We start from the raw sequence: 13,340 nt of genomic DNA on the forward strand, positions 1-13,340 counted from the left end.
GCTATTCATTAGGTAAATGGTGGATTTTACTTGTGTTTTTAAATTTATGACTGGTATTTGTAATATCATATGCTTTTTTTATTTCAATAACGGAGTTATGGCCTAAACGATATCAACTGTTCTCACGCAGGGTGTACAAACTGCATTCATTTTGAAACATGGCCTTAAGACCATTCTTACTTTTTCCTACTCTTCTCTTCCTTTCCTTAAAATAAAAATAAGTTAAAAATATTGAAGAACTGAACCTTATTCTTGAAGTTTCCAGACTGCTAGTTTCTAACTGGCATGTCATACCATGTTTTTCAGTAGTGATGTAAAACGAATATGGAAGGAGAATGGAAACAGACTATGTCAAAGTTTAACACCCTATCATTTTAGTTGCATAATAATTTTAATAGGGGATAGTTTTTTTGTCTTGAAAAATATCCCTCTTATTATAAGATTCAACAGGGTCTTTTTATCTTTTTTAAAAATAGCACACATTTTTTGTTTCCTTTATTTTGCAGTAAACATAAAAGTAGAGAGCAAGATCATTCTCGATCTTCATCCTCTTCAGCATCACCTTCTTCTCCCAGTTCTCGAGAAGAAAAGGAGAGTAAGAAGGAAAGAGAAGAAGAATTTAAAACTCACCATGAACTGAAAGAATACTCAGGCTTTGGAGGAGTTAGCCGACCACGAGGAACCTTTGTAAGTAATATAATTATCTTTGATCATTTGGTAGAACTTTATTTAAGAGTACTATACATAAGGAAAGTAAAATATATGTTTTAGACATTGTCTGTTGTGTGAGTCATTACTCCTATAGGCTTGAAAAATAAAATGGTATTTGATATATCGTCATTAAGAAATGCCGTTTAGGGGGAGTGAGGAAGGGCTGGAGCTGGGATGATGCTTTCTTTGCATATAAAGTAAAAAATGTTTTTGCCTGATTTTAAAAAAATAAAATGCCATTTTGAGATTTAGAAGCATCTATATAAACTAGATAACTTTTCTTAACATTGGAATCAGTAACTACATAGTGCTTAGAGACCCAAGAGTCAAGCAAAGTTAATGATTGAGATCCATTTCTTTAATCACTTAGTTCTTGAAAAAAATGTCTTGAAACAAACAAAAAAATCCATATGTTCATCTCTGTATTGACAGCTATTTTCATTTTTGCCTATTTTCTTCAAGTTCTTGTTTATCCGTGTATCAATCATAGAAATTATATCTTATTTTTTTATTCTACATAGCATATGCATTATTCCCTTGTTTCCATAAATTTGTTACAATTGTTAATTTAATGACTTCATAGTAGTGCATCTTCTTGACTCTTTAATTTCTAGATTCAGATTCCTACCTTGAGCAAGTATCCAGTTGGTTATTAGTGGGGTTCACTAATTAGATCATTTGGGAAAGAGAAGAGCTTTGCCTATATGGTGATAGGTGTAGTTGAACACTTGGGATGTTAGTGTTAGGAATTAGACAATTCTTTTGACTAGTAGAAGGGAAACAAACCAACTTGATTATTTAAAAATTTTAGTTCAGGCCTTGAAAGTGCAGTATTCTGACTGCACTGTCAACTAATTAGGTTGACTGCATTTCTTCTTAAGCTACTCAGCTTTCAGTAGGCAGAATTTTTTGCCTCCTTACTGGCCTCAGTGGCCATGAAGTTGAGATTTAGGAAAGAAATTAGGGAATGTTTTTTGTTACTGCAGTAAAATTAGAGTTTGCATGTAACTTAATACCTCTTGATTTCATTACTAAACAACTTTGTTAATGTTAATCAGTTTCGAATTAGAGGCAGAGGAAGAGCCAGAGGAGTTTTTGCTGGGACAAATACTGGTCCAAACAACTCAAATACTACTTTTCAAAAGAGACCGAAGGAAGAGGAATGGGATCCAGAATATACCCCAAAGAGCAAGAAGTACTTCTTGGTGGGTGTTAGAAATCTCTATTTATTTGGTTTGCATTAATTTTCAAAGCATACTGGGTGAATACATTTGAGTACAGGTATCCACTACTATGAGAAGATTTCACCATCATATAGGAAACTTTTAAAATAAATCATTACCCGGATTTTGAAGTTTTGAAAATGTGGGTCCCTTTAGTCCTGTTTATACTTTATTGATATCACCTATGGGCTGATCAGGGTAAAGTAAAAATATACCTGATTTGATAGCCACATTCAGAGAAGAACAGTAACTTGTTTTTTGTATCTGTCTATAAGACGGTAAAAGTTGTAGAAGCTTCTCATTAAGATTTACTTTTCATCATTGCAGCTATTTGTTTAATTGAAAGACGAGAAGAATTCTTTCACAGTACATGTAATTAAGGTTCTCAGGAGGCTGATAACTTTTATTGCAGTAAAAGGAAGATGAAAAATTACATTATGGAGAAGTTACTAGATACACATTAATTTAGTGCTTCCTTGTGATGCTCTTCTCTCTGAAGTAGTTTTATAAGGGATGAAGCCAGAGGAGGTGGATCCTGAAAGATTCTCTAGGTAATGATGGAAATTTTCTGCACTTTGGCATGGGAGAAGAGGGTTTTTTTCCTGTATTATAGAAACTTGAGAAAATACCAAAAACTATTACCAGAATACTCATCTTTGTCATAGCTTCTCAGGGAAGTCATGTTTTAGAGACTATTTCTGAAGACTAATTGTTTTGTCGAAGCAAGGAGGAGAACAGTACTGGATTTTATAGAAATGTGTCTTTCATTTGGCTTTTTATGAATATATTTGAATAAACCTGAATGACCATGCCATCAGCTAAATTGGAGCTACAGAGCTGTATTCTGAAGTAGATCTATATTTTGTTTGAAGAATGAGCATTGTAGCTGTTTCAAAAATTAATTTTCATTTGCCTCTTTTTGGGGTACTTTAATGACCAAGAGTCTGAAAAAGTTAAGCATAATGTTTGCACAACATATGTTCCTGTGAGGAGAAATTTATGCTTGAATTGACAGTCTGGAAAGTGAAAGCCATTTTATTCAGTTACAGAAAAGTTTAAAAGACCTATCTCCTTTTCGATTTAAGAATTTATGAATAGACTGCTGTTTATGCTGTGGATGGAAAGATAGATATGATTTCAGTTCTTGGCTTAAGAGACCTAGTAATGGAGAACATTCTAAATACATATGGTGGATTTCCTCCCAAGGAGGAAATGGTGGATTATTGCAAAGGAGATACTGATTAGGAGAGACTTCGTAGACGATTTTGGATTGAATCTTGAGCTTAAAAGATGAGCAGGTGTACTGTAAGAAAGCAGGAGTGAAATTTCCTTAGAGAACTCCAGTACTCAGATGGCTAGGTGATTGGTGTAAGTTTGGGAAAGTTAAGAAAAAGTAGGAGCCAAATTTTGGAAGGCCATAATACTTTAATAAATTTGGATGTTAAGCAGAGTTTGGAAAAGCATGGTTGTGACAAACAGATACGGGAAATAATTGTTTGAACTAAGGGGCTATAGGTTTGAGAAGAGTTTAAGGAACATTTATGAAGGCTTATTCAGGGAGCCACTAGTTGGGTGTTGGTAGTGAGAAGATGGAATCTCTCAAAGATAGGGAATAAAGGGGAAAGCAGCTAATTTGAGGTGAAGATTAAGTTCTGTTATTGAAGTGCCGGGCAGAAACTAAGTGGAAATGTGCAGTAGGCAGTTGCTAATGCAGATCTAGAGAGAAAAAGTCTAGGAGCCATCATATAGTCACAAGCCACAGTAAGATCACCCAGTCAGAAGAGATTAAAAGGCCAACCTTGCGAAGGTGGGGTGAGGAGTGAGTGATTGTAAAAATGCCAGACAAATAGAGCAAATGTGAAAGGACAAAAAGTTAAGAGGGAAATGAGAGGTGAACAAGTAGATAGTAATTGTTTGGCACCCTTAAACATTTTACGAATATTTAATTTAGGCCAGACCTTCATTTTTCTATGGTGTTCTTTCAGTCTCCAGTATCACAGTTTTTGTCTTAAATTGGGACATAATTATTTTTTATTGGCATATAGCTAGGCGTTAGTTGTACTAATTAAGAAGTGTTATTTAACATTTTATATGTTGCTATTCTGGGTTATATTTTAAAATCTCCATTTCTATATAAATGTAGACATACACGTGCATTTGTCACAGACTAATGTCACTAGAAGTAAACTTAACACATCACATTTTTTCTTATAAATCAGTTTCCAAAATTAATTATTTTTGTTCTTAATTAATGAGCTATTGGAATGACAACTCTGGTTTTTACCTGGGAATTTAAATTTAAAATATTTTGCGTAGTCTGAGTAGGTCTGACTTTTCAGACAACTAGTGTTGAGAATAGAAATATTTAAAAATTTTTGAGACTAAATGAAATTGAAAATTATAGATTCCCCTAGGTTTTGACAAACATGGAAATTTTGTCCACAGTAATGAAACATTTAATACTTAGTAATAATAATGGATAGCATTTATTGAGCATATACTATGCTAGGCACCATTCCAAGTGTTTTACATATATGAATTTATTTTCATGCTTATGAAGTCCTTTTGAGGTAAGACCATTATTCCACTTGTATAGATGAAAAACGCAGAGAGAGGTACAGAGATTGAGCAGCTTGACCAAAGGTACATGGCCAGTAGGAGTGGGGTCAGGATTTGAACCCATGCCTTGGGCTCCAGAAGGTTCTTAAAGCTCGTATCATTTTTCCTCTAGTACTGAGTAGTAGTAAGATTTGTTGCATTCTTAGTAGTAAGATTTGTTGCATTCTTAATCTGAAATTTTCCTTCTCAGAAGTTTGATTTATGCAAAGATAAGGTAATGTTTTCAATAATAAATATTCCAGGAAAGATAATAGTCTTCAGAACCTGAAATTCTCTGGAGAGGTGAGAGTATGTGAAGAGTTGGAGCAAGTGGGAAAGTACTAAAATGGGCAAGTTCTCCATGTTGAGTTGATGTCATCTGAGGAAGAGAAAATCCCTTGTGGGAAAGGACGTTTGGGTTGGCCCTTTAATAAATTCACTCTTTGAAACTTGATCATTCTATAGAGAAGAGATCAGAGGATTCAGAAGGTCTTGGTTCTGATATGGCTTCCTTTGTTAACATATTGTTGGCTGTGTATTATAAATATCAAACATCCTCTTTGACATCTATGAAGTAATTAATTTTAATTAGTCTGTAATAAGACTAAAATCTTGGATGTAAGAATTTGAGGATTAAGAGTTAGTATCCTTAGGGACTTCCCTGGCGGTCCAGTGGTTAGGACTCCGTGGTTTTACTGCAGGGGGCATGGGTTCAATCCCTAGTGAGGGAACTAAGATCTTGCATGCCTCTTGGCGCGGGGGGGGGGTGGGGGGAGTGGGGCTTCCCTGGTGGTGTAGTGGTTGAGAATCTGCCTGCCAATGCAGGGGACACGGGTTCGAGCCCTGGTCTGGGAGGATCCCACGTGCTGCAGAGCAGCTGGGCCTGTGAGCCACAATTACTGAGCCTGCGCGTCTGGAGCCTGTGCTCCGCAACAAGAGAGGCCGCGATAGAGGCCCGCGCACTGCGATGAAGAGTGGCCCCCGCTTGCCACAACTAGAGAAAGCCCTCGCACAGAAATGAAAGACCCAACACAGCCATAAATAAATAAATAAAAACAAATACTTAAAAAAAATAAAATAAAATAAAAAAGTTAGTATGCTTAGCATCAAAATGTCACTTAGGTAGCTGCCAGGATACCCTCTGAAAAATACAGTGTGATCTTGGAGCTTTTGTTTTCTTTAATTTCAGATGATTGTATGTTTAAAAGTAATTGCTAGTTTAACTAGTGTCTAGCTTTACCACTGCTTTTTCTGTTTCAGCTCTTAGCTACCTCATATGGTAACTATTTACTGTCACCAAGATACCTAGAAAATGTATTCTGTGGATGATGGGCATAAGGGGCAGTGGAAAAGATTGACTCTGTGGCCTTGGGCAAGTTACTCACTTTCTCTGTGCCTCAATTTCTTTATATCTAAAATGGGGTTAGTAACAGTATTTTGCAGGGTTGTGAGAATTAGATGAGTAATAAGCACCATATAAACATTATCACCACCATTGATTGCTTGCTTGTCAGGCACTGGGCTGGGCACTTTTTTACAGATCGTCTGTGTTCCTTCAAGGCTATCTCTGGTTTTTTTAAATGAGGAAGTAAAGTCACACAGTTTCTGTAAAGATTTAAACCCATGCCTCTGGCTTCAATGGCTGTTTGTTTCTTCCTACAAATCCATGGAATACTGTGTAAATACCACAAACAAGAAAGCATAAAGGCTATATAGAGTTAGTTGTGTTAATACCAAAAGGGAGCCTGAAATTATGTAATTGTGTGTGCATATTATTTTGAGTGGCAGACTATTTTAAAAGTTTATTTTGGGTTTACAATTGAACTTTCTGACATACTGAAATTTACACTTTTGATAGTTCCTAAGTTCATTCTTTGAGGCATGCACACCTCTGCCTAGTCATCTTTTATTGGTTTGATAAAGCTAGATTATTAGAAATGGGTAAGGGCTCTTTCATATAGTCTGTTAATTACATGTGTGAACTTTTCAAGTCATGCAGGAGGGTGATCTGTATTACATGAATATGCACAAAGGCACATTGCATGTTTTGAAAATGTGTTCATATTATATATTTAAAAAGTTCTAGTGACTTTTGGACAGTTGATCAATATCAGTACTCCATAAGTTGTACTTATGTATGTAGATTGTACTTGTGTACAGTGTATGCAACATTGTTTGCATTACGCCTGTTGTCTCATAAAGGGGTGTCATTCCCATTTTTGTAGGTACGAACTTAAAAGTAAGTTTGAGGTGGGCAGCAGTTAAATTACATTACAGGAGAACTTTGGCTTTTTGTTTTGTACTTTGGGATGTAATACTCTTCTGCTATCGACAAAGTCAAGTACTTTTCAATTTTGCAGATGTTTTGATTAAAGGAACAATTTGAAACTTGGGGAACATCTGTTTTTGGATGCCGTTAATGAAAAATTAAGGTTGGGCTGTAATAACTGCAGTATTTTAGGTTAGTGAAGAAGAAAGAAGTTGAGATATTACTCTAAGGACCACGCCATCATGATTTGGCTTGTGAAGTTTCCTTGCCAAGAAGACTAATGTGTAATATACATTGATTTAGATTTAAATCTCAGTAGGATTTTAAAAATCTGTTGCTATATGTAAACTATATAATTCTTAATCACCTGTTTTATTTAGTAAATGTTACTGATAATGTAATGATATTTTTATGCTTTGTCGCATATTTATGACTGAGGTAATATTTTTGGGAAAAATATCGGTTATTTTATCATTTATACACAGTATATTAATAAGTGGACTTAGACTGAAATAAAAACGGAAAGCAAAAAAGTAAAAGTTTTGAAAATTGGTAGTAATTTAGCACTTGAGATTTTCCAAAAGAATTGGGCAGCTCTCAAATGCTTGGGTTACTAAGCAGTAGGATGTAACTATTTGCTTTCATGATGGAGTATGTTTTTGTTGAGAAATTCAGTTTTATTGGTTTTGTTTTGTGTTTGAGAACAGCACCAATCTCATTTACCCAATCTTCAGACAATTTATACCATGACTTATGATTGGGGATATAATCATCTTCCTTACAAGGAAGACGTTTCATTGATGGTTGTTTTTAACCTTTCTGTAGCATGATGACAGAGATGATGGTGTGGATTATTGGGCCAAAAGAGGAAGAGGTCGTGGTACTTTTCAACGTGGCAGAGGGCGCTTTAACTTCAAAAAATCAGGTAGCAGTCCAAAATGGACTCATGACAAATATCAAGGGGACGGGATTGTTGAAGATGAAGAAGAGACCATGGAAAATAATGAAGAAAAGAAGGACAGACGCAAAGAAGAAAAGGTAGAAATTTCCAACTTGTTAGTGATTCTTACATTTTCTTATGTATGGGTTTGGTGGGCCAGTTAGTTAATTATTTAATTTTTAGGAACAATGATTATTTTGGATCATTTTCGTTCTTCATATCTTTGCTAATCTTTCTCTCTTTTTTTTTTTTTTTTAGGAATAGTAAATCTGAAGTGAGATTGCAACAGAGAACGGAACTTGCACCCACCATTTTTTTACATGATTTTTGTTTTTGAATAAGAATGTAAGCATTTTACTTAAATTTTACTGTTTGCAAGTAGTCTAGAGAAATTTTGTTTTAAGTCTTCAAATATCCTGAAAAATAGTAGACTGTATGTTGAAAATTGTACTGAAATAAAGTAGAAAATTGTTACGTACCATATTTGTAACTATCAACTTTTAAAAAAAATACTTTTACTGTTTTTGTTACATGCATTGTAATTCTGCTTTGTCTATAAGATATGGTCAAGTACAGCTCTGTGAAAGTTCTGATTCTCTTCCCTCCCTGTTTGTTAATGTTTATTCTGAAGTAAACGTTAGCTCTACATACAAATCCCTGAATAGCAGTTGTTTATAGAAACCACACTAACTATTTTAACTGTATACATCTGTTTAACATTCTCCTTAATTCAAACACACTACATTGTAGGGTGACTAATTTTTGAAGTGTACCATGGAAAAAGTTGTTATTTTGGTAAACTAAGCTAGTTTAACACCTCAGCAAATGTTTAAGAAGGAAAAAGAAACTTTGCCAATAGTGAAAAAAGTACAAGCTGTTAAAAGTTAGATTGAAAAGTATGAGAATTTTTTTCTTTTTTTTTTTTTTTTTAACTGAAAGCAAGCAGTGGCCTATATACAAACCATTCTTAGGAGCCTTTACTATTTGAGTTCAAAATTCAATATTCTCTTTCTGTTCTTCTTTGAAAGTTTGAGTCATGGTCGTAGATATCAGCTGTTGTTTGAGAGAGGAGACTGGTTTGCAATAGTACAAATAAAAACCCCCTTCCTACCGAACATCTTAGACTTTTAATAAAACAGAACAAAACCTGTAATCCTGGCATTGGTATGGAAGAGGATTGTTCTGCAGAGTAACTTGATACATTAAAAAGACGTGTACCTGATGTGTCGTACCTTACATATTTATTTGAGCTTTTGGACAGCCAAATCGTTAGTTTGTAGTCTAACCATAAGGAATAATAGGTGAACAGAATATACTGCTCATTAGTAGTATTTTAAGTAACTTGTTTTTCATATGTCACCAATAAAGAGATCTGACAGGAAGTTTGTCACAGCATTGATCTAACTTGTTTTTTATTTTTTTCCGTATTTCAGTTGCAGTTTGTAAAATGGGTTTTCTTTTTCTTCCCAAGGGTTCTATTCTTCAGGAAGATAATCTTTCAAATGTGAATTGCCTTTATGTTTATGATGATATCTCTTAGAAGGAATGAAAATCCAAAATAGTAAATTTCAGTGTTAAGTCTGTCTGCTCTTAGAGCATATATAAAAGTAGTCAAATTTCACTTGTTAATTCAGCAACTGAATTAGTTTTTATGTTTGCATTAAAAGGAGATAATGCTTATTCTGTTAGTGTAAACTTTTGAACATCTTAAGTGTATGGCTCTTTCATCCTCACTGATGGTTTACAGGTGCTCTTCTAGCACCTTAACTGCAGTCAGAGGCATTAGCTAAGAGGTGTATGAGGGAAAAACATGAAAACAAAATTCAGTATATGTGATGTTCATGGCCCTAAGATCCTTAAGTATTGCATGGTTATTTTTATTTTGTCTTTCTGAATTGTTTGAGCAGAGGAAATACTGTCAAAGCAAGTATGTGTTGCATTAATCAGGGCATAACTAATACTCTTCTAGTCAGAATAATACTTAATTACATACTAAAGCAACATGGATTTGATCTCGGACACAGGAGAATTTTCATGACAATTTTGTTTTATACAAATAAATTTAGCTTTTATTTTAACAGTTATTATTTGGTTAGATACTGAATCTCTGTGTATGTCTATAAATGTGCAGTTTTGCTTTTCCATATAAGACAACAGGAAAGGGGAACCTACTGAGAAATTATTTAATAGGGAGTAGGAATAAAGCTACCCAAGTCCTTCCAGCAGGTTATATTTTAAGTGCAAATGCATTGCTTTAACCCAAATACGTTAATGATTTGGTTACTTTTAGTAAATAAAATTGAGGAAAGAGTATCCTATTAGAATATAGTAGGAAGGGTGATTGTGAAAACACTGCAATAGAATGCCATTGTGGATGTTATCTTTGTTTAGAGCCAAGCATATAAGAAGTAGCCTGTGTGAATTTTTTTAACTGCAATTTAACACCCTACTTCATGACATGTTATAAAAGCTGAATGGTTCCTCTTGGTAAGGATATTTGTTTACAAGTGCTAGAGAATAGTAACTCCTTGATAACCTGCATTAACAGACTTCCTTTTGCTTAGAGAAGGAAAATAAAAATGAACCAAAGGATATTTCCAGAAAGGATTAAGAAAGCTGTTTTAAGAAGGCCATGACTCAGTCCTTAGGTGTGTACACCTTTCAACATCGTAGGAATTTTAATTAAAAAAGCAAAATTTGTTTTTCCAATTTCAGCCTACTTTAAGGAATTACTGTTTTTCCCTTTTGTCACAGTTAAAATCAAGTGTTGGGAATTCAGTTACAATTTGAGTAAAAATATATCCAGCAAGAATGAATGTAGATGGCTAAATGATTCTTACTTAGTGTGATGTATAATGCAACAGGGACCCTTGTAAATTGTCATATGCCAATAAAATGTCATAAGTGGTAATAGCTGTTGTTTGTTTACCTGATTTTGAGACTATTTCTGTGTGTGTTCTATACAACTGATGTCAATGGCTTATGTCTCATTTTAGAATACCAGCTTATCTGTTAGTAAAATTACTGGTTTGATGTGGCTTTGTGAGGGTTGATAAATACTTTATAAAACTGCTCAAATCCCCATTTATTTTTTCTTTTTTCTCCTGGGAAAATGGAAAATTTTACAGTGGGTAATTCTAAGCCATTGTTAACAAATACAGGAATTTCAGACTTCTAGTCTAGCCCTCCCGTTACAGGAACTTGTCAGCCATAATATTATGATGGAGAAATCAGCATTACTTCTCTTTCTAGAAATAGTAGTCAGTTAATAACTAAAAAGAGTGGGGTTTTTTTTTGTTTTTTTGGTTTTTTAACTTAGTCTTTGTTCACTTTGAGTTAGATCTGGTGTGATTCTTACCATGCCCCTCTTCTGAGTTATTTGAAATATAAAGTGAACCATTCCATGACTTTAAACAAGCATTTTCACAGAAATTTGTGTGCTAAGACAGATACATTTTGACTAATACAAATGACAAGTTATTCCTTTAAAACTTTTTTAAAGAAGTAAGAACTTTGTACATGTATGCTGAACTATACTGGGTAATTTTAACACTGTAACAGTTACCTACATAAAAGTGTGCTATTTTATTTATTAGGGACATTTATTTTTAAAGAGAGTTAGTTGCTTTGTTCTTTTTCTCTTTGGCTTTTTTTTTTTTTCTTTCCTTTTTCTTTTTGGGCACGGCATGTGGCATCTTAGTTCCCTGACCAGGGATCCAATCCTTGCCCCCTGCAGTGGAAGCACAGCGCCCTAACCCCTGGACCGCCAGGGAATTCCTCTCTTTGGCTTTCAACTGGAATCCCTTTGGGAAATACTTTGTTCCGTATGGAACAGTATTTCTTTCACTTTCAGAAAGAGAAGTACAGAGACCTAAGTTTATGAAGTTGCTAAATAGGGAAGGGACATGGAGAAATAAACTTCACCTTCATGGGATGGTATTTGACTAGACTCAGTCTGAGTAGTAGATTGTGATACATCCTTTAATAAAATTTTAGAATATTATCTCTTACATACATTTAGGGTTCTCAAATAGTTGAAGCCATTATTGTTAAATCTGAATGTCAAGGGTCTAATTGTTCGGTTTATTGAGGTAGATGTTAAAAATTTGGAGTCTATGTTAATGAAGTTTTAAGTGAAAAAGTTATTAGTTTCTTGGAATTCAGGAATATATTGAAATTAGTTATTGTATTCCATTGTCTGACTTGAGAGCTTTAGTAGAGGTGTAAATTTATGAGCTGGACTCATGTTTTAGAAGCATTCAGTAATGATTAGTGTGTCAATTATGCAAGTGAAGCCAAAGTTGTACACTAAGTGTGCTAGCTCTCTTTATATTGTTGTATTACCTCCTTGTACTTTAGCTTTTAAAAATGGATCCCACTGGTTAAAAAAGAACAGGCATTAGGATGCCACTTACCACCACTAGTAGGAGAAAAATTCCAAACAGTGTGTGTTAATTATAATGATCTGTACATAAGAAAGATTTTTTCCCAAGGATGTTTTAGGTATTTCACAACAGTGAGCTGATTTACAGTGCTCTTCAAGTGCAGACGATAATCTTGATTCTTGCAAGTAGAAAAGGGTTGGGCAAGTGGTTTTAATGGTATTCTCCTAAGAATTGGAATCAGATTTTTCTTAGTAATCTCTTAGGGTTGCCCAACTTCCTGATTCAGTAGTAATGAGCCCTCCTTTTAATAAAAGTAGATGATATATATTTAAAATAGATAACCAACAAAGTCCTACTGTATTAGTACAGGGAACTCTGCTCAATATTCTGTAATAACTTAAACGGGAGAAGAAGTTGAAAAAGAATAGATATACGTGTATGTATAACTGAGTTGCTTGGCTGTACACCTGCAACTAAACATTGTAAATCAACTGTAGTCCAATATAAAATAAAAACAAAACAAGCCCCCCCCCCGAAAAATAATACCCCAAAAAATAAATTAGGAAGAGCAAAATAAAAGTAGATGATAGTAAGTACACCGTACAGTTAGGTGACGAAAGGATGTACGTTCACAGCATGAACTCTGTATTTGGCAATGATAACTTCTTGGTATTGTCATAGTAATTGCAAATTCCGTGGCTTGTAAAGTGCCACTTAAAATTAATACCACTCTCACCCAATCTAGTCCTTGGTTATGGGAGGTTGTAATTTTTTCTGTCTTGTACTGGAAAGGGAAAACTAGAAGTCTTTTGTTTTTTGGCCACGCCACGCAGCCTGTGGGATCTCAGTTCCCTGACCAGGGATTGAAACCGGGCCCCGGCAGTGAAAGTGCCAAATCCTATCCACTGGACCGCCAGGGAATTCCCTAGAAACTTTAAGCTTCCAGGGTACCTCTAAGCCTGTCATGAGGGTAATGTTAAATACACTTGGAATTTTTTTGAAAGATTGAGTATCACCAAATGTAGACATAAAAAGATACTTACAATACAGAATTTAACTGGTTAATGTCACTATACAGTTATTTTTTTATGCCTTCATTTGGTGATACTCAACTTTCAAAATCAACGTATTGGCTGTTTTTCACCCCTGTGATAACTGGTAAAGATGCTCATCATTTGCCCCAGTTGCTGCAGTATAGTCTTCTGATTTGGAGA

The 13,340-nt window shown here is 34.6% G+C and overlaps 1 protein-coding gene across 5 annotated transcripts in view; it reads left to right on the top strand.

The window, feature by feature from the left end:
- The window catches only part of BCLAF1 (BCL2 associated transcription factor 1), a 30,360-nt gene extending 19,708 nt beyond the window's left edge, over nt 1-10,652 (top strand). For 2 of the 5 annotated variants that reach the window (XM_082474566.1, XM_082474567.1), the window contains exons 10-13: nt 507-687; nt 1,770-1,916; nt 7,627-7,839; nt 8,000-10,652. In XM_082474566.1, coding sequence (XP_082330692.1) covers nt 507-687; nt 1,770-1,916; nt 7,627-7,839; nt 8,000-8,005 — 547 coding nt within the window. In that variant the 3' untranslated portion in view covers nt 8,006-10,652. Of the gene's footprint in view, nt 1-506; nt 688-1,769; nt 1,917-7,626; nt 7,840-7,999 lie in introns of those variants that run through there. The other 3 variants (XM_082474568.1, XM_082474569.1, XR_014267282.1) reach the window with 2 other exon arrangements.
- The last annotated feature ends 2,688 nt before the right edge of the window (nt 10,653-13,340 follow it).

This window comes from Balaenoptera physalus (assembly GCF_965194825.1).
Source record: "Balaenoptera physalus genome assembly, chromosome: 9".
NCBI lineage: Eukaryota > Metazoa > Chordata > Mammalia > Artiodactyla > Balaenopteridae > Balaenoptera > Balaenoptera physalus.